Source organism: Anas acuta, chromosome 5, assembly GCF_963932015.1.
Source record: "Anas acuta chromosome 5, bAnaAcu1.1, whole genome shotgun sequence".
Taxonomy (NCBI): Eukaryota; Metazoa; Chordata; class Aves; order Anseriformes; family Anatidae; genus Anas; species Anas acuta.
The window spans coordinates 49,562,238-49,590,143 of record NC_088983.1 but is presented as its reverse complement, the minus strand read 5'-3'; the positions used below and the strand labels follow the sequence as shown (position 1 = coordinate 49,590,143).

The window sequence follows — 27,906 nt, the reverse complement described above, 5'->3', positions numbered from 1 at the left end:
AAAGCCTATTATTAACAAAAAATGCTTTACTGAACATAATAGTTTGTATAGACATTTTAAATTATTCTCTTAGGCTTGCGTTACAGAGCTGTATGTTTCTCAGCATTTAGGCCCAAAAAAACCCCTGAGCTTTTTAGGGGATTTTTCCAACCCCAAAGGCCAAAGTTTTGCAACGTTTTTTCAAGTTTTCAATAAAACCCTCAGAAATTTCAGGTGCAAATACAGACCCATGTTTAATAACATCAGTTTTCTGGCAAAATCATTTTCCAGGACACCTTTCACAGAGCCTCAGACGGGGCTCCCAAGCAGTCAAGACTCAAGGAGCAGCAAGGGAAGCAGCTGCTCAAGGCAGGTCTGGAGCCTCAGCCTCAAGCTTACATGAGGAACTGGAGCACACACAAAACTGCAACTGGAGGGAGCCTTATTGCTGTGTGCTGAAGTGTTTTCCCCATCTGGAGACTTCCATGCAGGCTTTCAGTGTGCTTGGCAATGGGTCATGTCGTGTACAACACAGCCGGAGGGCAGAGGCAGCAGGACCAGCTTCTGCAGATGTTTCCTTTCCAGCAGAGACCTCACTGACTGCAGGAGGGCTGAGAGGGAAGCATCTCTCAGATATGACACCAGCTTCACAACTGGAGCTCCAGGCACACACGCAGCTACCCAACACCCCCGTAACAACCAACCGTAAATGAAAAAGACAACAGGAAACAGATGAATTGAATTCTTAACCTTCTCCCTCTTCTGTCTCCTCCCCACGACTGTAATGCTTTGGTATGTGGGGCTAGAAATGAAGTGGCATAGACTCCTTTTCCTTCTGAAGGGGAATGGTTTGTTCCTTCAAGAAATCCTAATCCTACAGGCACTGAGATTCTGACAGGCTGTATCAAGAAAAATTGTATTAAATAAGAGGATGAGATTTGAAAAACAGACACAGTGAAACACTGCCATGCCCTGCAGCAGGAACATGATTCCATCACTGAGTGCTGGGACGGGAGAAATTTTCCAGGAAGACAGCACAAGCTGAGAAGCGCGTGCGAATTCTTGCTGCTGAGACCACAAGGCCTGGAACAAGCCTACATGTTGTGAAAGAAAGGTGACAAGAGTCACCTCCTGCAGAGATGCCAGCTTGCACAGGTAAAGTGGCTCCGGTGTTACTTTAAACTGGGGACAAAAACGAGGCACAGGAAGGGGGTTTTGCTGTCTGCCTGGGAAATCTTATCCTGACCAATCTATCTGAGCAGCTGCAAACTACTCCTTGGCTGCTCTCAGCTTATTGCAGGCTGGAACTCGATCTTCTTCATGCTAAAGCAGAAATCAGAACAATTTTATATGAATACACATAAAACAAAACCTACGATAAGCTGCATGGTGCCTTTTCTGAGGAGCTGGCAGCAGCAGAACAGGCACCCATGTCCATGAAAATGCACAATTCTGCTTTTCTTCCCTGCATTACAGAGCCTGTGCCAAGAAGCACACACCAAGCAGGAGGCTGGCAACCGCACAGCTCCATCAAGGTCCCACAGCGTGCTGGCCAAACGGAGAGCTCCCTCGATGAAGAACAGCGTGGAGGAACCCAGCGCCAATAATGACACGAAATTATAAGCATCGATTGGCATTTAATGACCCAGATACAGCAGGGTGACGATTAGCAAGGGATCTTCCCTACAGGCTACAAAACTGGGTCAAATCAGACGGCAGCCTGGTTTTGAATAAAGCCGTGCTCTGAGCAGCACTCTCTGCTTGAGGAAGGCATTCAGGGCATGACTAACTCCCCCCACAGCCACCCCCGGGAGTCACTGCTCCAAGCTGGCCTTGGTCCATGGGCTCTGTGGTAGCAAGCGTCTGTGCCCCAGTGGTTTGGGCAGAACTTCATCTGTGGTTGGCTTCTTTACTGAAGGACCTCGTTCCCATCCCAGTGCCCGTTTTTTCTTTACGTTTACACAAGGCCTGTTGGTTCAGCTCTCTAAAGCATAATGACACAGTGTTGCTGTAACCCAAATCATGCTTCCACGAGTGCAAACTGCCAGACTGCAGAGCTGCGAATCACATTGGGAAATACCAGGTAGAAGGCTCTCAGCACAGTTTCGCAGCAGGATACGTGTCCAGCCTAGAACTGATTTGAGCTCAGGGTCAAATGTCACTCAGGACACACACTGCTGCTCTTGTGGTGAAGCCATGGCTGATGTGGCTTCAGCCACACGGGTATTCAAACAGCCCACCATCCATAAACAGCACAGACTGAGTGCAGCCTGGCCCCCAAGAGGTTGTGTGACCCTCTCAGACGGTACCAGACAGGGCTGCAGGCATTTCAGCCATGCAAATCATCTCCTCTGGCCAAACATCAAAGTGTGATTCGAAAGGGCGCTCCAAGAGCCCACTCCAAAACGGGTTTCTTTCTGTACTTGCCTTCACACAGCTTAACCTTCTCCTCTATAAACAGCAAGCCTTTCGCAAGGAGCTGGTTCTGCCAAGAGAGAAGAGAGAGACACGCATTTGCCTTTTCCAAGATTTAAAATAAACATGGAAGAATATGTGTTTTTTTCAGATGTTACCCTCTTCACATGCAGTTATCCAACGATTACTCATGCCACAGCTCTAACTCCCAGCACCACCACCAGACCTGGTCTCACTGTGAGCTTTGCACACTGTTTGCCAAAAAGACCCTGTCCCGGGTCATGGGGAGGGAGTCAAGAAAATAAAATGGTTCTTAACCTAGAGTGCAGCCCCATTAGCTACACCTCAGCCATATGACAGAGGTGATCAAAAGGCCAAATGCTACCATAAAGTCCCACTTCCTTCTTCACTAGCTCACTGCTTGCCCGCACAGTAAGCCGATTCAGCTCCCACATCTTTCTGTCTTTCCCTACCTACTCCCTTTCTATGAGGCTTTTTTCTTTTTTCTTTTTTCTTTTTTTTTTTCCTATATTGAGCAGTTGAATCATCTCAGTGTGCCGTGTCAAGCTGCAGAAGAAAGAGGCAGGAGCTACAGTCTTTGTAGATGGTCTTAACTATCACGGATCAGACAGAACGAGATATTAATTAATTAATATCTGTAATTCTAAATATCTGATAGGTATTCAGGTCTCCTTTCCCCAAATGTAAAATTGATGCAAAAAATGATACCCACCTTTTTGTTCTCCCAAAAGCATGAGGAAAATCAGTTATTCTGAAATGCTCTGAGAATCCTAGAGGAAGGAGCTGCAGAAGGGTAACATGCTATTACTGCATCCCCAAAGGTTCAGTCCCACCACAGAGATCATACTGATAGAAAATAAAGCCTTTGAAAGGACTCAATACCAGGGTAGCACACAATATCCAGAGGTCTCTTGCTCTCTCATGTTCATCCTCTGGCTTTTATTGTTAATGGCTAACCTGGTCAAAGTTGCACCTCTCAGCCCCCTTATCAGCCTAGAAGCAAGGCACATCTGTTCTCAGCCCCCATGGACATTGCCTTTACAATATTCTGCCACAGTGCTGCGGCCTCCTGACAGCTGCCATATCACAAACCTGCCCTTGTGCTGCTGCTCTGGGCATCAGAGCTGCTTCCCATTGTAACCATGCACCAGCCTGGTCATGATACACACAAGCAGGTCACAGCCCCAGCAAAGAGAGCAGCACGCCTCCGCATCCCCCCTACAACAAGAAACTACACTGAACTGAGATACTGCTGAAGGGGGGAAAAGTAATTAAAAAAAAAAAAAAAAGAAACATTGCTCTGTGATATTCTCTGCTTGCACTTCACTTTCCAGAACAAGCAAAAAACTTTCCAATTACAAGTCCTACTTGTTAGCATCAGGTATCATTGAAATGTGTAGAAAAGGAAGGGCTCTTCTTTAAGTAACGTTTCTAATCAAAAGTTTTTTGCAAGTAGATTGAGGCTAATGGACCGAAGAGACACCCCCATATGTCCTACCAGTAAGGAAACATCTCGGGATGCACTGTACTGGTCGGGAATCCCCTTATGTGATTCCAGACTTCAGTCATGACACAGGGAGGACTGCCCACCCGTTGTACCAGTGGTGAACTCCGTGAGTAGCAGTGATGGTTAAATACCATACTGTGCATCCAAGAGGGAAGCAGTCAATGGTCATGCTTGGTTTAAGCTAATTTAGTCCTGCTAGCAGGAGCCCTCTCTTTTTTGGAATTTGAAACCAAAAATATTTAGAACATTTTAGACGTAGAATGTAGGTTCCTTTTAAATAAGTTACACAACAAAACCAGAGCACTTTAGGGTCATCACACAGGATGAAGCCGTATTTGAATTGCCCATCCAAGTCACAAGACTTTGACCTTCCCTATTGCTGGCACAAGTGCAAAAGCAATCCTATCCGTGCAGGGCAGTCAAACTACTAAAAATTTCCAGTCTCCCATCCACCAACACCAGCGATTCCAGCACAGGAATCAGAGCTGACCTGAACAGTCCTGTCTGGCACGGGAACACGCTGAAATTGCCATTCTGCACACAGGCGACTACAGGGAGACAGGAGCCCGAAGGACTTTTGCATGCGACCTTCTGAACCTGCTCACGAATAGTGTACAAATGACTCTCATTAACCGTGGTTAAAACGCAGCGCCTGCCAACACAGCGCTCTGGTAATGCTACGGACAGCAGAGCAGCTGCTTGCAAGTCCTAGGTCACGCGTGGTTTCCAGCTGAGGAGGGCGGGCTCTGGTCTCTGCTGCCACGTCCACGCAGAGGTGCCCACCTGCCCAGCAGAAACTTCTGAAAATAAATAAATAAAAGCCCACTTGTCCGGACTTTCGATATCCGCAGATTGAAACTCTTTTTGTGTTTTTTTCTTTTTTTCCCTGCAGATGCCGATTTTCTGATTTAGTCATCATCACCGAGGTGACAACAGGCTGCCAAAGGAAACTGCGGGGAGCAAGGGGAACTTGTCGGTGAGAAACATTTCATCTGGGCAGCGCCTGGGAGCCTTGACTAAGGCTGGGGTCAGGGTTGAGAGAAAGGGAAAGCCCGAGTTCCCACCAGAGCAGGGAGCAGGGGGCTGCCAAAGGATGGGGCAAGCTGCAGAGAGAAGGCGGCTGGGAGCAGCTTGGCTCCTGGGCAGGGACACCAGCAGCGGTGGGATGAAGATGTTGATGCAGTGAAAACAATTGCAGTGCTTCCAAACATTGTGCCAGCTAAAGGAAGGTAACTATTTTGCAACTTTTCTCTAGCAGAAATAAAGGTTTTGGAAAGAGAGGTGAAAATTGTTGGGCTCTCCATTCAGATTTTAGATGGCAGAAATAATTGACTATGTGTGTCGGGCTCTGGACACACACACACACACACACACACACACAAAAAAAGCCTTAGAAAACTTTCCAGGAAAAAAAAAGAAAAAAAGTGTGAAAAAGGAGGGAGGAAGAAATCTGGAATGAAAAAAAAAAATATGGGGAAAAAAAGAAAAAATGAGAGCCGCTTACACTGTAAATGTTTTTCTGCCTGATCAATAGGGTAATGCTTGCAGTGATATTGCGTTTTAATTCTCCCAACTGCTTTCTGTTTATTAGTAAAATATGTCAAGCCTTTATTTTCCAACCTATAGCTCGAGGTAATTACAGATCTTATATACTGCAGGGAAAATTTACAGTTAGTCTTTAATAATGTGGCATTTTAAACTATTACATGATAAAAAGGTATATATAAATATATATGAGGATGTCACGCTTATTTTCCTGTGTGCGTCTCCAGAAATATGAATGCCTTCTCTGTTTGCACCAGAACATTAGGTTTCAATTTACGTACTCTTCCTGAGCACTGTAGACACAATTTTCCAGCTACTTTGGTTGTAAGTTTGCGTTACTGATGCTTTCTACTTTCAGAGTCATTTTTGTGTTTTACAGCTCTGCCAGCAGATACATCTGCACACCTTCAGGGGCAGCACTGTTTTATCAATTAAAAATAGCTATATTCATCATTAGCCGGATACAAAGAATTTATGATGGTTTTAATGAAACATCTCTCATTTTTTCCATGTGCTAAACGGGTCGCATAATCTCATTCTTAGGGCTTCTAAGAAAAGGCTGAGTTCCCCAGCACACAGTTACTGCAGATGGTTCAATCATCCCCTCTAATTTTCCTTTTTCCTATGGAACAGAGAATTAGTTTTTTTAATGACATCAACGACCAAAAAAAAAAAAAAAAATCATTTCCCTTCTCCCCATCTTAAAATTTTCTGGAAATTTTATTTCTTTGTCTTTTCTACTGAAGTCACGGGCTTAATAATGGCTTCAGTCCAAACATTACCCCCTCAGATCACGCAAGACAGGCTTTTTCATGAAGCAATCCTACACGGCTTGCTAAGTAATCAATACAATTCAATAAATGCAGCCCCAGTGGAGGCCTGCACCAGACCTTGTCTAGGTTACGTGTCTCATTACTGCTTTATTCCTGAGGCAATAGAGGGGCACAGAGCTGAGAGGGAAAATAAATGTTACATTTACAAGCAGGACCAGGTTAAGACTTGCACCAAGCAAGCCTGAAGGATGCATTTATCTGAAAAAGTTCAGCTGCCACCTCCCAGCTCCGTGCAATAATCACAGGCCAACTGGAAGCAGTTATTCCCTCCCTTCCCAAAGCAGCTTTCCTCGGCTCCCCACCACGAAGCTCTGGCCCCACTGTGTGCTCTCTCGCGCCTGCCCTGCAAAGCACAGCCCCGAGCTGACCTCCCAGGGAAGCGCAGCTGCTGGTGCATTGGGAGAGAGGTGCTTTGCAGCTGGTAAAAGCAAACTGGTGAAATCCTACAGGTTGAAAGCCGCCTGTTTTCACAAAGCGCAGAAAACCACAAGAGCTGTTTCGGGTCCACCGCTCGTAAATGTGGCTAGAGCAAAACCTTCATGCAGAGCCAGCAGGAGCTGCTCCGGGCTGCAGCCCTGCCGCTAGCGGGCCTTGCTCGGCTGTACTCGAGCACAAGGTGGGCAACAGCAGCCAGGTGGGTTTTGACAAAGCTCCACAGAAAACATCGAGGAAGAATATCGAGAAAACATCTCTTGTCCCAGGAGATGGCACATCTTGTCTGAGCAGCAGGACTAGCAACCTCAGCAAGGCAAAACAGGATTCTCCCAAACCAACCAAATATTACTATTTCCCAATAAGCCACCATGCTTGGGGAAAAAAGTTTACTTGAACGTCCATTTAATTACAGAGAAATTTTAGTTTCCTTTCAGCTCTCCAGGCTGAACACAGCCAGTATGACTTTTAAAAGCCACATTAATATTAACAAGTCGATACTAATTCATTAATCAGAAACAAAAGCTTAGAACAGAAGTAAGCTGGTCCAGAGCAAACTTGAAATAATTGACCTGATCTTGCTGGATGGAAAAAGAAAAGAAAAGAAAACAAAACAAAACACAAGCTTATCATCTAAACATTTCACCATTTCTGAAATGCAAACTCCCCCTTTGAACCAACTGGGGCTAAGTAATTCAGTGTTAAGCTACACTTCTAGAGGCTCTACAGGCATACTGCCACTCTTTCTTGGATGCTCTGACATTAATTTGAGAAAAAAGCATCATCCAAACTTATTTGCCTGGTATTTTCTAACCAGTTATTGCCAGTAGCACACAAGCACATACCAAGTTTTTTCCAGTGTTTAAGAGAAGCAAATTGCTGTGAGCTGCAGAATTTCATACCTGGAGCATGTCCCCATTTTGTTCTTTCTAGAAAGAGGTGAAAATGATGATAGAAGTAGGGAGGTCATTTTGATCCTACATAGAGAATAAATTGCAGGAGACAAATGACATAATGTCCTAAAAAAGACTCTAGAGATAGCTGTGCTCAAAACACAGATTAAAAGAGAAACCCCACACAAAAAGAGAAAGTGAAGCAGGGGGAGTAAGAAGGAGAGCAGACCAGGCAGACGAGTGGGCAGCACTGCTGCAACCTAGACCACAATGTCCCCGCTCTGGCAGCGGCTACAGGAAAATCCCATGCCTGTGCCCACGCAGTGGGGTGCTGTGAGCACGGCTCCGCACGGAGCCCCGCTGCGGGACAGCCCTGGGTGCAGCCCCGCAGGAAGTTTCGTGTGGTAACACCCAGTGAATCATGCACGTCCACGGAGCAGAGGTGCACGGGGCCTGAAGGCAGGTGCATCTCCTGCCAGTGCCACCCAGGATCGGGTCCTCTGCTGGGCTCACGGTAAGGGGGCGAGCTGCCTCCCCTCACGCTGACGAAGCTGGGAGTCGCTGCGGAGCCTCTGGAGCTGCTCCGTGTGAGTTCTGTCCTAGAAAGCGCCAGGAGAAGCAGAAGCAATGAGCAGGCCTGCCTGACCAGGGGAGCCCAGCCAGAGAGCAGAGAGAGACAACAGCAGCAAGCAGCCTGAGCCAACAGCCCCTTGCAGGCTGAAGGTCCCTCCTGCCTTCGTGCAGGGGCTCCAGCTGCCGGTGCTCTCTGAACAAGCACCAAGCAGCCACGGTCATCTCAAAACCCGCACAACTTTCCTCACCTTACGGTGAAAAGGGCACAAATTGGAGCCTGGCACCAGGAAGAGAAATGTCACGCACGACAGCTTTCTGTTTGACTGGGCGAGACAGAGGGACACACGATGTTTGCTGCTGCTGGCACGACTTTAAAAAGCAGGCTTTCAAGGGAGAAAAAGCATCAAGAGACACCGGCCAGGCTAGAGTCCTGGGAAGGGATGCAGCAGGGGTTTAGGAAGGGGCCACCTGGCAGAGGAGCTCCTTGCTGGCTGCCCGTGAAGCCCTTCCAGCCGTGCTTCTAATGATGCTAAGGGGGGACAGAAAATCGATTTTGACTTGGGTCAGGGCTTGTGCTGTGGCTGTTGCCACTTGCTTTCGCAGTTATCCACTCTGATCTTGTTGTTCTGACTTTGACACCCCAGTGACATGAGTCTTGTACACTGTGGTTAATATGGTTTTGCATGTAAACAGAAAGCCAGGCCTAGCTCTGAGTCAAGATTTCTTGCCTCCTGGGGCCCTCCACTGCAACTGGCTGGAAATTATGTAATAGCCTCACTTCTGTGTCTGAGATGCCAAAGCTCTCATCGAAGGAACTGAGCAAACACATCCAACTCGCCTCCTTCAGCTGCCCACTCAGGCAATGGCTCGGTGGGCTCCTGGCCCACACGCGCAGCCCCCAGCAGGGATGGGGTACCTCTGCTTTAGGAGGAGACAGCTTGGAGTTAACATGAGCAAAGCAGGCAGTTCTGCTACAGCAGTTAACTGAAATGGCTAACATTTCCATTTTCCTCTGTGAGTTTCAAGATTAACAAGCCCCAGAGAGTGAAAAGAAACAGTTGATCCTCACCAAAGGTGCTGGTTCAGGCTGCGTGCAGCATCAGGAAGAGAACGCATCAATTTACCAATGCTTGCTAATTTTATATGTCAGAAACCTTCTTCATAACCACAAGGGTGAGACAGGAGGAAAATGAAGGGAACCTACCTGAAAAATCTTACAGTTGCCCCAGATGCCCCAGTCCCCAGTACACCACGTTCCTCCAAACCCCAGCCACCTACCAGGGGACTCCTCCCTGCTGCGGCTCAGCTCGCTGCCCGCCAGCTGCTGGGTCACTGAGCAGGGCAGAGAGAGGAGAGGATGCAGAGTGCCCCTCGGCAGCAGCAGGAAACCTCTGACAGCATCAGGTCATGGGCAAAATCAGCACTGGAAAGCCTGGAGCGTGGGAGCACTGCGTTAAGGCAGATCTGCAGCAAATACCGAGTGTGCTGAGCCCCAGCTCTCTGGCATTCACACTCAGACTCTGATCCAAGGATACGGCTTGTATATCTAATGGGGTTGCTAAAGCAGCAGATTTATAAACACACGTCTCCTTCAGAAGGAAACATCTGAGTTTCCACCAGAACCCTTGTAGGAATTACATTTCTCTTTCAAATACAAACCAGACTCTGGTATGATGAAGGTTTGGTCACAGAGAACAACTTCTTAAACCTCATCAGATTCCTAAGCTTGCCTTTAGCAATTTCATGAGCTAAAAATTGGTAATTTCCACAAGCACTGGTGAAAATGGCTTGTGAGCAATCAGTTCAAATTGATCCCCAAAGCAGCTTTGTCTCACTAAAAAAAGCTCTGTTCCATTTTAGTCTTAGATATCAATGGTTATAAAAAAAAAAAAAGTGTTTGTATGGGTATAAAATATACATTATGTAAGAGCCAGGACTCTAAAACAATGGAAAATGTGTTCTACAAAAATGAGCTTAGTGGCTTCCATTACAAGTGCTGTGGCATAAGAAATGGAAAATATTTAGTCATTTTGTCATGTCCAAGTATTACATGATCCAATCAGATGTTTGAATTGCTGCTAGAGTATTTAAAACTGCCTGGTTACACGTGAGAGCAGATCTTTCAGTGTTCATTTCAGCCTAAAAGAAGAGTAAATTTGGATCTCAGGACAGTTTCTTGACAGGCTTTAAGAGATGAAGGAGGAAGTTCCTGCCAAAAGATGTGCTTCCACTCCTCTCCCCACCCTGGTCGCCTGCTCCCATCACCTCCCTTCTGTCAGAGGGAGCCCAAATGAGGTAGCTGACCCAACAGAAAAAATATATATTTCTTTTTTTTCCCCCCCTTTTTCCTTTGTTTTCAGCCAAATAAACAGGCTGATTGCTCATTTGGTGCAGCAATATATCTTTAAATCAGCTGGCATCAACAGTGAAACAGAATCCACAGACAAATGAAATAGTTTTGTCAGCTCTTCTTTGGCACACGAATAGCCTTGCTCCATTCCGCAGCCCTAGGATTTTTACTAATACGTTCAGGAGGGAATGGTAACTTCCACCATTGGCACATGCTGTCAGTGTAGAATCAGAAATATTCCTGCCTCTTAGCTCAGAGCGGGGAGAAAAGCTCATTTCCTACAATAGCCTTTATCTTATATTGTTTGTCTCATGTCTTGCCAGTACTGAGAGTTTTGCTTCAGGCTAAGTCAGCTGGATGCCAAGTTACTTCTTTTAAAGTAGAGTTAAAAAAATCCCCCCCAAAATAAATTTTAGTCCCAGTGACTTCAGTGGGAGAACAGCAGCTGCAGCTGAACTGCTCCATATAGGCTGAGGTATTTGCACAAGTGTGAGCAGACAGACTGACAGAAAAACAAATTCAGAACAGACTGCAGCCAAATCCCTTCACTGCAAGCTCTCTAAGGCAAAGGCCACTGCAACAGCACAGTGCTGAGTATATGCATGGTGATTGCGGCCTTCCAGTGAAGTAATACAGCCCTGCCATTGGGGTGAAAGAGCACTTTTTTACTCCTGCTTTTGCAGGAAACAGTGCTGGTGATAAGCTCCCTCTCCCAGGACAAGCTCAGGTGCCTCCTGCTTGCTAGCAGCAACACAAAGCAGGTCCAGCAGCGTGGCCCCCAGCAGCAAGCACTCTCTTCAGTCCTTAGCTCTACAACTACCAGATCTAAGGAGCATCAGCTAACACCACTGGCTCTGGCATGATCAAAAAAGGCTGGAGGAAGAGAACAAAAAAGCATCCAAACCCCAGCACTCAGAGCCGTCCGGTCCCCAGGCCACGCTGGACCTGTCCTGCACAGCAACACAATGCAGCTGCATCTGGTCAGTGCTGGAAGCCACCCAGGCCTTCTCCAGTACGCACTGAATCTTGAAAACCAGATAACAGTCGTGCGTCAGCACCTTGCATCCCTCAGGAACACGCACGGCCCCGTGCTCTGCTCAGTCCTCAAGACGCACAAAGCTGTCTCTGGAAATTTTCTGCTTATTCCAGACCTCCACGCCTTGCCTAACACCGCAGTAGCTCAGTGCCTGATGAAGCATTTTCAGATTTCAAGTTGCCACGTATATATTTAGCTGCAAAATTTCAACTGTACTCAAGCTTGCTGGAGCAGCAGCAGCTTTCCACTTCAGCCTACTGTACTACAGGCTTGTACCACGGGCTCACCACCTCTCTGCTGTGCTCCCATTCTAGGAAATGTCCCACCAGAAGCTGCCTCTTTCCAGTAAATGACTTGTGCAGATAGGGCCTAAAGAAGTGAAACGTAACTACCCCCAGCGCAGGAGTTTGCTTCTCACTTGACAGCAGAAGTGTGGGGGGATTTTTTTAAATCAAGTAATCTAATACTGATAGGAAACAACACAAGTCTTTTTTTTCCCCTTTTTAAACTATTGGCACGCTACACAGCGGTGTCAGCCACTTCAGAAAGTACTGAAATTCTCTCTTTCTTACTCAAAGGGAATAAAACTGACACAAAAATCCCACTTGTTTTCAGAAGCCTCCTTCTTCTTTTTTTTTTTTTTTTTTTTTTTAATCAACAGAACGACTTGCAATATTGAAAGCCATCAGCATTCTCGCAAAATCATCTTACACGGGCTTTGATGTGGTTGCACGTGAACTTCTGTCTATCTGGACAGTATCAGGAAAAGGCAATAACAGATTTGTGATTGATTAGGTCTTCCCTCATCCTTCATCTTTTGCTTTTTCATAGATTGCATTTATATTTATAGGACTAAAAGGCAAACAGTAACCAGGTTGATTTCCTGCTGATAGGGACTTCCTTCCCTGCCCCCTCCAAAACAGAAAGCCGTTATCTTTTCTCTTCCCCTTTGCTGGCCCCTGTTTCAGAGAACCTACTCCAGAATTCTCTATACTACAGAAATAGAGTGAAAGAAACTAGGAATAGGCACCCCATCCTTAAAAAAAAAATAAGCGAATTCCTTCTTGACCGTGGCAGGCTGTTAGCAGCCTTTCTTTAGTGCAAAGGAAGATCATTCCTAATTTAGCATATGCACCCATACAGTTACCCTCATGGCTATATGGTCCATGTTAAAAAAAAAATCAGGATCTCCAGGACCTTCTGTGCAAAAACAGAAATGAAACTTGTAGGCTACGTGCTTGTAATAAGGAGTTCTGTATGCTACAAAGCTGAAGAGACCAAATCTTAAAGTAAGCAAGTAAATTGTGTAACACTACCTGAAAGTAATCAGTGATGAAGGATCCCAGTTCACTCTTCAGCAGCCGTCTGTAGACAGAAGGAACACATCCATGAAGCAGCAGCCATTGCTGGTCATTTCTAACAGGCATATCCCCGCTTTACTACCAGTCACGCCAAAGATACATGAATATATGTGAATGTGTCATTGTAGCCACATTTAGATTTCTTTTACATCTAAGTATACTTTTTACTAATGCTTACAAAAGCTATTGTAAAATTATGAAGGAATGAAATCGTGTCCCTGAACTCTTCTATTTATAAGCCATGCACTTAGAACAAGAAAAAAAAAACAGCACTGACACCCCCAAATCCACAAAAAGCTGGGATGATAACTTCAAGTTTTCATTTAGTTTGAAATTCATCGTTTCTTCTGATTTTTCTTTAAACAAAGCAACCTTTCGTTTCATTGAAAATAGCACATCTCTCCAACGTAATACTTCCTTTTCTCTTGGAAGTAGAAGGTGGGTGGATAAGGAGAGGAGCAACAAAGTAAACAATGCAAGCAGAAACTGCAGTTTCCCCATGACAACTGCATTAAAAAATAGTTTTTTAAAAAGGCACAGTTTTCAAGAAAAGAGTTCTAGGAATTTAACAAAAACTGTTTTACGTACATGCGAGCAGAAGGCACTCCTAACAAGTATTTTTAATTAAAAACTGTTGGATCTTAAATCAGACTATGATAAAGGTTTTTAATCCCTATATATATTTTATAGTTCAAAATTCTGCTATGAGAAACAAGTTTGTTTTAAATCAGAAGAAGCATTAAAAAAAAAAACTCACAAAGTTCAGAGCATGTCAACTTTCAGCTTTCAGTAACTGTGATGGTAAATTTCGCAGCAGTAAATTCTGCCTAAAATGTAAGAGGTGCTCAACACTTCCCTCTGCAAAACATTGCATTTTCTGCTGCTTTAGGAGTTTCACTTTTCACCAAAGTGAAGCATTACCAAGAGTGCTTGAGTCAGGGACCATCCTGATCTCAGGCTGGGATCTTACCAACAAGCTACAGCTCTTTTTTCTAACCTTCTGTGAAAGCAGCTCCTGACACTGAGCTTCGCCCTCAAACATTTTGCAAAACTTCTTTATTATTCAGATGTAAACACACCTCTACTCTTTCTCTCTCAGATCAGTGATATTCACCCCACCCACCCCAAAGCACATTTCTATGTCTATGAGATGGATGAACCAGATAAATCTTTGAGGGCCTGTTTGTGAGACTCTCTTCTACTGGCTTCAGCAGACTCCTGAGGGCTTTTGATCAGCTAATTCACAGCCCCTGGCAGGACTTTGGCTCCCTCAGTTGGATCATCTGCACCTGCAACCAGAGGCTTGTGTTCCAGAGAGAACCTGGGGCAGTCTCCCCCTAACCATGGCAAGGTCACCCCTTCGTTCCTGAAAGCCCACGTCCTGATGGCATTGCTGACATTTCCTCTTGCTGTCACAACCAGCTTTCAGAGCAGTGGAGAAAAAAAAAAAAAAAAAAGTATCCAGTGAGATGATATCAAATCACAGCAAGATAAAAACTTTGTGGCAGCGATCCAGAGCAAAATGTTACCACCTGCTCGTCTCTGGGCCTGTCATTATGACTTTAAAACTCTCCTGTGCTCCACTGTCAAGCAATTAAGCACTGTGCAGAGTCTGTGACTACTAAAGTACCGCATTTGCGAACTCCCACTAATGATCTGAGTAGAGGAATACAAAGGAGGAAAACGCAGCAGCTCAATCTAATGGCACAAAAGAGCAGGCTGACAGCTTTGGCTCCTTGCCCAGCGTCAGGCCAGCAGCTCACCTCGCGCGCCCAGTACTGACACTTTGTTGGGAGCTCCGTCAGGATCCGCAGGTGCGCAGCTGCAGATGTGTGCACAAACACACGTGCAGATGCACGTCCTCTGCTCCCTAGTGTGGGGCTAACAAGCTGCTCGGATGCTTATGCAGCCTATTTAGAGAGAGACATTTTGAGACGTAAGCAGTGCTCAGAGCACCTGTAGGAACATCAATCATGGATTTCAAGGTGAGTGCTTCCAAGTGCTGCCTGTGAGTGGAAAGCCCAACTTCCCATCCCACCACCAGAAGTGCTTGCAAAGCACACGCGTCTCACAAAGAACTTCCTGCTCTTCGCCCAGCTCTTGACAGTGCAGCCTGACTTCAGTGATCAGCACAGACACAGCAAGGTCCAACCACGGGGACCAAGCCCAGCCAGCGAGCTGTTTCTCTCCGGCATACCTCTTCCCCTCGAGGCTGGGAAGGAAGGAAGGCACCTGGGTGCACTGGGGTGGGAAAGCAGGCTGCAGCCACCCCAGCGGGCAGCAGCCTGGGAGACGAGCCACAAAACCCAAAGCCAGTCCCCATGTCTGCCAGTGGGCTGTGGGTTAGGGTGTTTCCAAAGCCTTATGACATTTGGTTTTCCTTTCACATACAGAAATCTTCATCCCATGGAGGATTTAGACTGCTGCCAAGTACTTAAACCTAACTTGATGACTTCTGCTTTGAACATACTTAAATACTGTTAAGTAAGGGCACAAGACACTGCCCTTACTCAGCTGTCAAAAGGGATTTTATGAAGCTTTCACCTTTGGGACCAGGTCAAGTAGGACAGAGTCTCATGTCCTGCAAGCTGCATTTATGTTGAAAGTAGGGAAAGGGGTAGTTTGCTGCTGAGTAAGTGCTTGGCCCTAATAGACACTTTAACTTGGCACACAGCTAAAATGCAATAGGGAGAGGGCAAGCACACAAACGTGGAAGTTGAGACCCATATGACAACATTCATGATGGATGAGTATGGATGGAGTTGGAAAGAGACAGCAAGGATGGACTACACTCATGACCTCTGCCAATATTCCTCTGAGCACCACTTGGAACCAGCACAAGAATAGATTGCTCTTTATCTGCTCTATAATCCTGTCTATTGCTAACTAAAGTTTCCAAATAATCAGAATGAAACCACAGATAACCACGAGAGCTGCCTAAAATAAAAAAACGATACTTTTATTATCAGTGCTAGAAACTGTTTGTTAGAATTCTAGTTTTTTAATCTTCAGGGTTTGTATTTTCAGGTCTTGCTCTGCAATCATCATATGAAGATTAAGCTTTTATATGAAATGCTGTGTTTAACTTTCTTTTTAAATGCTCTGTGGTTCTGAGAAATTCAGCTTTAGAGAAGAAAAAAAAAAAGAAAAAAAAGAAAAAAAGAAATAATAAAAGAGAAAGGAAAAAAAAAAAGAAATAAAAGAGCTGGAACAGGAAAACTCCCTAGGAAGGGGCAAGACCCTTCAAATCCAAGTCAATACATGTCCTCTACTTGTCAAAGCTACACATCCACATAAGCTGGAGAAACATCACGCAGAAGCCCCATGCTGTTCGCTCCACCCAATGGCAAAAAAGAGGGCAGATAGCTCAAAACTCTCAAGAGTTTTTTGCTCCCACCCCTCTTCCTCCCAGCAATGTCCTCTAACTACAGTTCTGTAAGGAAACAAAACCGAGCAAATACTGAACAAGCAGCAACAAAAATCAATTTTTCCACACATTTTAGCAACCTACCTGATATTTTCATTGAGGGTGTAAAGTTCATTGTTCTGCAAGCCTCCCCCTTTGAACACATTTATCACTGCTGTTTGAACGCTGCCAAAAAAGAAACGAGACAGTACAACATCCATAAATAACAGCCGCCAGTATGATTTAACACAGAGAGCAACGTGAGCTAGCCAGCAAAAGCTGAGTGGTTATAACGGGGTGGAGAGGTTAATTGCACTTAAATACTTCCACTTTTTCTCCCCTGGAAATCATCACTCTTATTTACCTACATCTCTCACAGGAGACAGAGCAGAACCAACCTTAAACTGTGCCTAGAGTAAGCAAGGGAAAGTCATCATAGGGACACCAATATATCTTTAAAAGATCATTTAGGGGATCTCTGCTAGGTGCTGCAGGCTAGTGGCTATGAGAAGACACAGATTTTTGGCAATATCTGCCAAACACATCACATTGCATTATCCAGTAATGCTGGCAGGACTATCTGAGCCACCCAGCCTGCAGCATTTGGCAGGATCCTGCCTGTGCTGGAGCACATTCTGCAGCCAGTATCACTTCAGTCAGACACAACTTTAAGCCCTGCTAATGCTTGTAAGGTGTGGTAACAGCTGTTGGAGGATCTTCTAACTAATACTTCTCGGATCGGTGTAGAGGAAATGATGAAGTGACAGTATACAGGACGGTTTGCCAGGTCCAAAAGCTTGCCACACCCAACAAGAGGAGGTGTCATTCCCTTGACAGGCATTCCCTTTTGTGAGCAGGTCATGGCACTTGTACACTTCACTGACCTCAGGTCACTATCCTGGCACAAAACTGGATTTTGCTGGGCTGCTTCTGTGCAACATCATTAAGCTGAGTTAGGTCAGCAAGAGAAAGGGCAGAGCACAGAGCTGCTGCAAAGTAGCAGAGGGAAAGGTGAGAACACCCAACTTTGGTAACAGCAGGCCATTAGATCAGCTCAGGACACCTCACACTTCACCCTACACATCATTTTTCCAGTGGCCATTGCTGCGTGACATGCACTGCAGGCAGGATTGGACTGTCGGTATGAGGTGCTGGTAGAAGTAGAAGCCACACGCTTAGTACCTGCCCGGAAGAACTGGACCGTAATAAAAGCTTCATAATATGCAAGTAAATGCCTGCTTTGCATTAAGAAACTGACCTCTGTTACATTAATAACAATGTGTTCGTCTAAAAGGTAATGAAGAAAAAGGAACTGTTAACACAGAGCAATTCTGTTTTGCTTCAAAACAATATCTCCAAAAAATACTGGCCAAAACCAAGGCTGGCTAAAAGCTCCTAGGTCTAACTGGTCACCTCCAAAGAGGTTTTAAATGCTGTTAAAGCTTGGGCATGCCAGAAGCTCATGCGTGCTTATAAACAAATAAGCTTGGCCATAAATGTTGTGAAGTACAAAGACCAGCCAGGCACAGTCCCTGCGGAGGGGCTGCTGCACAGGGAGGGCTTGCCCTGAGCGGGTGCTGCTCACCTGTTCCACGCCGAGTTGGAGCTGAGCTGCAGGGCCTGCCGGGCGGCCTGGAAACGTGGCAGGTCACTGAGGACAGGGGAGCTCATGAAGCGAGGTCGTGGCCTTCTGAACGAACCCATCTTGTGGAACTGGACAGCAAAGGATGGAGCTATGGTGAACCCCCCAGTCATAGGGTCAGGCGGAGTGGAGCAGGGCTGTCAGAAAGTCTCTCCTCTTGAAGGTCCACGTGTGAATCTCACTGGCATCAACAAGTCGTCAAATCCAAGGACTCAGCCTGCAACTAAAGCAAAGAATCAGCCTCAGCTAGCAGTTCTCCACGTCAGCTGGTGACATGAACTTGCACTGCAAGAACTGAAGCAGTCCTGCAAAGTGAAGAGAAAGGAAAAGAGTAAGACAGAAAAAGGAGGAGTGAAAATATCCTAACCCCACCAGCAGCCAACTTGGGCAAATCTTCAGGAGCTCTTCAACAGCAGCTCCCTTTCCCATCTTGCCCCTTAAAGAACAACCTGAAACAGCCAGCCAGAAAAACAAGCGTGGTCTCTCTTCCCACTTCTATTAGCAGAGGTGCCTAAACTCTTCAGCCAGAGGCACTTTACAAATAGTTTTTAAACACAATCAGCCATTCAGCCAGTATAAAACCAGAGAAACTGGAGAGAAAGAAATCTATGGCATCAGAAAGAAGAAAGGGACAAAATATGAACAACAGAAGTAAAGATGAAAAGACCAACACTATGGTTTTTGAGAAGGGTTGTGCAAGGGAGTAAAACTCACTCGTTATCAGTCCTTTACCAAAAGATACAGCAAGGAGCTTCTGTGAAAGAGGTCTGACAAGCAGATATTTTGAGAGTAAGCAGGACTGTTTTCTTTGTTTAGTTCTCTATAAAACGAGAAGTAGTTGCTGGCCAAATACGAAATACCCGTACTTTCCCCTCTGATCATCATCTCCATATAGATGAATACGTAGCCCCAAGTAAACCACAGAAACAGAATAAGTTAGAATGAACTTGGATAAAAACCACACAAAAACTCTGGCAAAGCTTCTGCACTTCAAAATCTTCCCACTTCAGACGAATACAAGCAGTAGATGCAGCCGGCAGTTAGAAGAATGAAGATGTGGGAGAAAAGAGAGAGACAGAAAAAGAAAAACAGTTGTGTGACTGAACTGCACATGGAAGATGTAAAGCAAAACCTTCTCTTTTCCACTACATCTTCAGCACAGTGGGGGAAAGAGATACGATCAGCTGAAGGCATGTTGTGTATCTGCACAGTGCTTCTAATTTAGCTCCTGCTCAGCTTCAGGACATTATTTTGCACTCCACAAACTGTAATTAACCGTTTTACATCTAAAAGAACAGCTTTCTTCCCACGTGGCCAGCCCAGCCCCATGTTGTGCTGAGCTCACCTCAGCTCCCCTGCCTCCACATCGCCTCCTCGGTTCTGCTCACCCGCTGTGAAGCCGAGCAAAGCCCTCAGCCCGGCCACGGCCACCACAGGCCCCGCCGCCGGGGATGTTACACAAGAAAACAGAGCAAACACCTCACTTATTAGGCACGTGAGGTGCTGTCATTCGTGCTGCTATTCAAGAAATAGACACACTTGTTATCCCCACAAGCTGAGTACGGTTTGGGTAGACCTTTAGTCAACTCTTCGCTGTCTCACGAGATGACAAAGCCCAGACAGACTTTCATGAAGCACACGGAGCCCTGACAGGTGTTGCTTGAAAGGGCAGCAAGCTGCCGACCTGGTGGCTGCTCTCTTCCAATTAGAAAAACAAACAACAACAGCAACAACAAACCCACCACAACGCTTACAAACTAAGAACAATTATAAAATAACACAACCGAATCAGCCCTGTTTGTGTGCATTTTGCAACAATATTCAGTTCACTGCACGTTGCCCACACATTTTCAATCCACCAGCAATGTCTCGCCTGGCAATTCTAACCACATCAGAAATTGTCAGAGGAAAAAAGCTACAGCACCTTGGAGAGCTGAGGGCAGACGTCTCTCATAACACACCAAGAGGTGTCTGGGAGGCAGAGTCAGTGTAATGGCTGCTTCTGCTGCAAAACAAGTGATCGTGCCAGTATTTGTCATCTTGAAGTCCCAAAGCTGACAGCATGAGGAGCTGAAAGAGTGGCAGCTGACTTCTGCCAGCAGTGCAGTAAAGTTTCTATTTCAATCATTTTTTATACAGGGAAAACAGCGTATGTATTTTCAGAGCTATATAATAAGGTATTTGTTACTTTAGAGAAGGCATAGAAACTTAACAGGGCTAGAAAGCAGTGGTCAAGATGCCTGTGTTAGCCCTCAAACCTCCTCTCCCTGCTCCAGAGGCTGTAACTGCATACAAGTACCCTTATCCCCAGCAAAGAAAGCGTTTTATAAAGCTGCATTTCTATTAATTTCAGTTAGACTGAGCTGCAAGGGGACAGTTTAAATTCAGAAGTGTAAATCAGGAGAGCAGACCTCGTGCCTCTACACAGAGAGATTCAAACTCCGTGCAGGAAATTCTTGGGCGCGCTCTGTGCGGAGGTGAAGCAATGCCATCACGAAGGTCCCTCCTGAGCTCGGCTACGGATTTACGAGACTGATTCCACATCAGCAGAACGCGGGGCCCCCCGGCAAATTTCCTGAATACTTCTTACCAAGGGAACGTGCTTGCCTCCGCTCGCGGAAACATACACGTTGTTTTCCTTAACCTCTGCTAAAGTCACCCGGACAGATAATAACAAGCTCCTGTCTGTGAGGAGCAGATAAGACGTCTCTCTTCCCCATTTTTCTCCCAGCCTCGCAGTCTGCAATCCCGTGTTACTGTCAAGTCAGCTTTATTTCAGTTTCTCATCAGGAATTTCAGAAAAAAATCTTCAGCATTAGGCCAGATCCAAAGTCTGAATTTAATTTCTACAGGATTCAAAGATACAAATCTCTCCCGTCTTACCTAAAATGGCACTGTCAGATAGCAGGCATAGCAAACTGTTCCTCTGGATGCCAGCTAGCCAAATGGTATCCAAATATAACTGACAGTCCTGTTACCAGAACCGAAATGCCAAGGTCTGTGAGAAGAAGTGTCCTCTCCCCATGCCCACAGCCTGCTTGGACTATTTTCAGAACTTCCTAAAGAGGTAAGAGAGTGTTTACTGGAAAACAGCCTTTTGGCACAACATGTTTGCATTTTGCAGATCCCAGGCACCTGCACCTACAACAAAGCCCCCGAACCAGACCCTGACCTGATGTAGTTTCTCGGCAGTCGCTGCAGAAGCACTCTGTCGCCCACACTCCCATCAGACCAGATCTTCCTTTCACAGCAACTTGTTTCCACTCAAAGTTTTCCCAAGAACGAGGCACCCTTGTAAATGCTGCTCCATTTTTGCAGGGACGTTCCATTAGCAGTTTGCTGGTAACGTCCGTGCTGTGCATTCAATAGTTTGTTGGGTTTTTTTCTTCCTTTTTGCTGAGAGAAAACTTGCCTTGTGGCAAGTGAAGCATTAATTCAGGTTAGTAAGAAGCTCTTGTGGTATTTGGGCTATTTCATCTAGTGGGAATGAACGCTATTAGGCAAAGTGCTAAGTACATCAAGGAAAAATTCTCCTCTCCAGTTTGCCCTGAAAACTCTCAAAGAATTATGCAAAACTATTCAGAAATGGTTATTGTTCTCCTAGAGGCCTTCAGTCCAACCTCCGTCACATCTCCTCTTCCCAAGATTAAAGTGGTTTAGAAGATCATAAAACAAAACCTGCATCTAATAATCACGGTCCTACTATTTATCTACCACAGAACTAGAAAAAGCTTTAGAGATACAGTTACTAAAAGAGAAAAAGAGAGAAGGGAGACACCAGGATCACTTCCACAGAGAGAAGGGAGATACCAGGATGCCAGTTGTTGTAGCCACCGGGCAGCACTGCCTCTCACCACTTATTACAAAGGGCACAAAAACCTTTGGCAAGGAGTTTATTGTAAGTCAGAGGACGATGTACTGCTCTTCCTTCTCTTCCAGCTGTCCTACCCCGGTCTCTTTTTCACTTATCTGTGATTGTCAGCTCAAAACTCGGCTATCAAAACCTGCTAAATCCCTAACAAGGCAGATGTCAACTGTGTAAAACCAAGGTCTTGGCGTGAGCAAATGATTCAGAGCTGGATGTCAGTGTTCAAAACTGAGGGAGAGAGCAGGACTATGAGGCAATCTGACAACAATGTAATTTTATCCACTTTTAATTCATCACATCTGAGTAAACACTTTGAGAATTAATTTGAATCTTTCAATAGAGGAATCAAACAAGGAGACAAATCTTTTTCCAACACACACACTCACACAGATAGATACAGACATATATAAAAACATTAGTCATCAAACTAGGAATTTTTGTAATTTGTTTCCTGTTAGCCATGAAAACAAACAGAGAATCCATTATGAAATGATTTAATGAAAAGACTTTTTCCTTCCAACAGACCAAAACACCAGTGTCTGTCTGGAGGAAAAGCAAGATCAGGTAGTTCTGTCACCTCGTTCTGTCTCTAACCAAAAAAAGTATAACCCAAAGAATAGGTTGGCAGCATTTCCTCCAAATTACGAATCTTCTTGGTAATCCTGGGCCAAGGACCCAAAAGCCCCCACACTGCAATTGTGACATTGATGGCCTACAAGTCTGGATACTGCAACGTGTGCCAGAATTGTTTGTAATGACTTTGGGCATGGAAGAAGCATAATCTTAAGAAAAATCAGACCGTACATCTGACAAACCTACAGATCCATCATGAGCAGTTTCACCCCACCTCAGACACAAAAGTACACAGAGGACTATCTAGATTCTTACTAGCTGCTTCTCCCTCCAGCCTGGTAAACCTTTAACAAACTACGTGATTGGCAAAACCCTTTTTTCAGTTCAGCTAGCAAATTCTCAAGCCAACACTATTTCTGACAAAAATCCCTCATTTATTTGTTACACAGCCGTACTGAGAAGTGGAAAAACAGGGCACAACCTGTAACTTAAAGGCTTTTAATTCATCACAACTACACACACACATGAACTTAGAAACTAAGAACTAAGAAAGCAGACAGCATTTGCTACCGTTAAATTTGCAACACATTTGGTTCCTCTTATAGCTCCCAGTTGCTCCGATTCTTAATAACAATAATTAAAAAAAAAAGTCTTGCTTTTCAGAGAGAGAGAAGATGAGCAAATTGAGATTCACCCCATAACTAATAAATTTCCTTCTGGACAGTACTGATCAGAAGATGTGTCTTATATATGTCAGAGGTTACTGGGAGTCTAAAAATGTATTTGAAGGCAGGCTGGATCCCAGTCTCAAGGCACGGTCTTTCCTACATCCTCATCATGCCATTACGCCTTTGGAAATCTGATTCATGAAAATTTTAGTGCTTAACCCGCAGCCCATCAAAAGCAATAAGAATCTGAATATTGGCGTTTGTGTTTTGGATCAAACCCCAGAACAACAAGGCAGAGCGTGGACAATTTGTCATATTAGCAGCCCCTCAGATACGTAGCAATGTATCTTGGGTTGTGCTCATGCCAGCAGTGGGGGCACAGCCCCTGCTAAGAGACATTCCCAGTTCAGAGAGGAAAATGGAAGGTGCAAGGGCAGCCTTCAGGTCTGGCAGTCTTGTCAGCAGGACTGACTCGAGTTACGACCTTTAGAAGACAGCTTTTTCCACCCGTATGTTAATGCTGCCTCTTTCTGAGATCCCGGTGCCAAGCCCAGCTCAGAACTTCAGCAAGCACAAACTGGCGTTAAGCTGCGATCGAGAACCACAGCCCCAGCATCTCACCGGACTGTGCCCGAGCTGCTATCCCGCAGGGAACCCGGTCGGTTCCTCAAACTCTCGGAGCACACTCCAGCTGGCAAAGGCAGGACCTCAGCCAGCCAAAGCGCACTCCCTGCAGCCCCAGCACACACCTCCCGGCCTCGCAGCCCCGGCTGGCCCCAGTGCACGCAGTGCCAAGCGCCGTGGGGATGCCTGCCCGCCCCACGCCGCGCCATGGGAAAGCCCCGAGGCAGCGCAGGCAGGCTGAGCCCCGGGTGGAAGGGCCACTCAGCCCTGCAAAACGCTCCTTTCATCGAGAGCTCTAGGAGGATTATTAATAAGGAGAGTAAAAATCATTATCTCCATTTTCTGGCTGAGGAAACGAAGCTGCAAAGCCAGTGAAATGACTCACCCAGGTCTTCCACGTCCCAAGCCAGGATCCTATTCACCAGAGAAACACATACCTCTAAGCTCCTTTAATGAAACTTTTCAAAGGATTCCACACTGTTGTAAGGAGCGAGGAATCACCTGATCTACCTCTTCTTTCCGCAGCTGGCTCAGTACCAAAAGGTGTCAATTTTTAATTTATTTTTTCTTCTGCTGGGCCACCCACCATGAAGGCAGCAACTTGGTGCCCTATAAAGAGTCTGGAGGTGTTCTACTGTGCTCACCTATCCTTAATTAAACCTGATAGATTTTAAGTATGGAGATTAAGTACATTAAAAAAAAAAAAAAGTGGCAACTGCAAAATATGGGAATACACCCCTTCCAGTAGTGTATTTGACCCTCTGCTATGTGCCCATATAGCCATAATTTTGTTGCTACTCTTTAACAACCCAAAACAAGATCTCATTTTCCCTATCCTCCCATTACTCACCCACCTCTCACAAATGAGCCCAGGGTCCCTGCTTCCTTCTGCATATTTCCTTCCTCCAACTGGAGCCACATCATGTCATTTTTCATTATGCATCCCAAACAAATTACCCAACAGAAAGACCTCTCTAACTTGGCTTTGGTACCAGAGCCATGTAGCATTCGAAAAGAAACTCCGTGGTTTCCACTTAGTTGTGCTTTGAGTCCTTGAGGTTAAAGCAAACCTGAAACTCAAAGTGAAACTCTGGTTAGAGTGAGAGGAAATATCTGAGAAGAGGAGGGGGAATAACCTTTGCTTAGAGCCCACCACAGTCTGAAAAGCTTCTCTGTAATTTGGAGACCATTGCAGCCCCTTTGGAGTTGACAGCCTGTTAGAAGTAAGACAAATTCAAATCTATACAAATGATTGTACAATTTCTTACAAACATATATATATGAAAACAGGACTGGCACAGAACAAGCCAGTATAATGTGGACTAAAGAGATCAAGTCATAGGAAAGAACATACAGAAAAAGAAGCATCTTATAACATAGGAGTAGCATCTAAGACAACAAAGTTACTTAGTTCTCTATCACAGGTTTTCTGTATTATCTTAGACACCATACTTAATTCTTTGAACTCACATTCGGAAATGGAGAAAATTGTTAAAGCTGTTAAAAGGCTCCACACATTCATAAAACGCTTTGAAATGCTTGGGTGGAAAATAGAAGAGAACACCTCGTAAGAATCACTGAGCTGATCAGTGTGAAGTTAGATACCAATTTGAATGAGATGCATGAACAAGTGACTTAACCTGGTTGAAGACTATTGTGCTCCCCATGGAAGTAACAACCACACCAAAAACCTAGTTAGGGGAGGCAAGAAGCAGAAACGTAGCAGTTTCAGAATGATAAAACTGATGGACTGAATTGGGACTGAAAAAATACACTCATGTCTTTGGTTAAATAAGAACCACATCCACAGGAGAGGAGGAAGGGATAAGAGGGAACAAATGGAGAGGTATCACCGTTTCCTGATCAACTGAAAGCCTATCTGCATCCCTCTACGGAGCTTCACCCATAACGATGCAGCCAGCTTCCAACAGAAAAGTTAAAGTCACCATTGTTTTTTCTCCAGTTCTATACTATATATTGCTCATGTGATTACCCCCTAAAAACCATAACCGATGTAATAAGAAAATAGTACTCCAAGTTGCTCAGTCCTCAAAGCTGCCTGCAAGTTCAATGGGCTATTTTATTCCTAGGCCTAGAAGCCTTAAACTCTGCTGATCACCAGAATGACTTTGAATGAGCCCAGCTACACTGGAACAAGCAACAGCATGAAAACATTTATACCAGGAAAAAAGGATGACACACACATAAATAGTTATTTCCTTCCACTGTCGGGAATAGCATTTGGTAGATGCACTAAGTGTATCCCTCCTGCAGCACAGCAGGCCAGGAATGTATCACTTGAATGACAACAGTGTGAGCAAGCTATCAGGCTTTCTGCTGTAGCAAAGGCTTTAAGATTGAATTGACAAATGTGTTTTCAAACCTAAAAATTAACTTGTAGCAGCTTCAACCTGTTTCCAATAACTCCCCAGTAGCATCTGCTGCAAAAATCAGGAAATACTTGTATTAACTATTTCAAAACAAATTATAAAGTACATTGGCAGTCTGTAGAGACCATAGCAGTTTTGCTCGCCATATGGAGAAGCTTTGGGCTGTTGTGGGAATGAAAAATGTAGCTGTTCAACAAATAAACTGTTCATATTCACCAGTTACATGAGCAGCAGAACTAAACCAGGCCTGATCTCCCACATCACGCTCCCTCCTGGGTTTCACATGTGCAGGAGGGGATAACCTTCCCCAGAGCCCTTCCTTCAGCAGAGGCACTAAAAACGCTTTCACAAAGCTCAGAGAAACATTATCCTTTTAGACTTTTCCTTCTTTGGTCAAATGCAGTGAAATTCACTAATTCATAAAGTTACTAGAGGGGAACAGACAAAGGAGAGCCACGGCAATGCTTTCCTAAAGGCACCAGGCAGGAGGTCACTCATTTTGAAAAGATGAGGCGGAGGGGAGAACACAGGTCCTCGGGGGAAGCAAAAAGTTGTCTCAGTCTAAATGCAATGACATGTTTAATTTTCTAGGAATGTTAATCAGGAAGCTGGCAAGATACACCTCTTTAAGACCAAACAAAACATCAGCAACTGCAATTACTTTAGGAACTGTCTATGCTGCAAGTAGAATGACAATCTATCTTCCCCGTGCTTTCTTGCACTTCATACTTTTTCCTTTTGTTTTCATTTTTGTTTGTTTGTTTGTTTTCAAAGTTCCTACTGTTGTTGTTAGAAACAGAAGTACACCCCATATTTTTAACCCTAGGACTACAAAACACAGTAGTTAAGTAGCCTGATTTTACATTACAGCCCACCCTCAGCCAGGTCTTGTATCACACAGCTTTTGCTAAAATCTTCAGCACAATCTTCTTTCCCCTGAGTTACACTTAGCCCTATCTCACGGGGTAAGAATGGGTTGCTACACCCTACTGAATAAGCCCTGGAACCCAGAACATACTTAGTCAATGTATATTTATGCTTGAATTCACATCAGCAGAAACAGTGGATACAAAAGGCCATACATTACAGAAAGAGAGAGAGAGAGAGAAACGGAGGGAAAGGAAGAACACAAAAACTACAGATGCCCAGAAAATGAGTTTTAAAAGATACCCTTCTAGAGCATATTTGCCTGCTATATCTAAGCCTTTGATGATCTATTCAACTCCCATCCCTCCACTCTTTCCAGAAGAAAGGAAGCTACATCTATTCATTTCTCAAATAAAATGTTAACTATCTGTCTCACCTACTCTGTGTCTTTCATTGCTGGAAATTTAGGGTGTTCAAATTCTTCCAGAAGGAGTAATGGAGTCAGTTGATGCTACCTGTGCTCCAGCTGAGCTTTAAAAGTGAACCTTGGAAGTGTTATCAGAGTCTGAGCTGACATTAAACAGTACATAAACATACTGCATGAAAATAATTACAGAGAATTTTATCTTGAAGGCTGAAGACAAATGTGATACACAGCTAAATTGTCACCTTAAAGCTGCTGTAAAACTACCAGAAGGAAACACTACTAAACTGACATGAAAAAAAGAGATTTCACTACGGGCTTGTATGCTTGAACTCCCCTGTCCACCTTCGGCACTGCAGTCCCATCAGTGCAATGTACCCTACCTGACTGGACAGCTATTTCAATCAGAGATTCAGAACAGCCCCATTATAGGCAAACACAGAATAATCCACCTCTAGAAAAGTTTCTCCCAAGCTTTACCTGCTGCTTCACAAAAAGC

At 44.9% G+C, this 27,906-nt stretch overlaps 1 protein-coding gene across 2 annotated transcripts in view; it reads right to left on the bottom strand.

Moving 5' to 3' along the window:
* The window catches only part of PRR5L (proline rich 5 like), a 42,951-nt gene that overhangs the window by 12,560 nt on the left and 2,485 nt on the right, over positions 1-27,906 (bottom strand). The window contains exons 1-5 of one of the 2 annotated variants that reach the window (XM_068684680.1): positions 24,112-26,444; positions 17,937-18,216; positions 16,457-16,537; positions 12,901-12,949; positions 2,407-2,464 (exon numbers count right to left, since the gene is read on the bottom strand). In XM_068684680.1, coding sequence (XP_068540781.1) covers positions 2,407-2,464; positions 12,901-12,949; positions 16,457-16,537; positions 17,937-18,106 — 358 coding nt within the window. In that variant the 5' untranslated portion in view covers positions 18,107-18,216; positions 24,112-26,444. Of the gene's footprint in view, positions 1-2,406; positions 2,465-12,900; positions 12,950-16,456; positions 16,538-17,936; positions 18,217-24,111; positions 26,445-27,906 lie in introns of those variants that run through there. The other variant, XM_068684679.1, reaches the window with a different exon arrangement.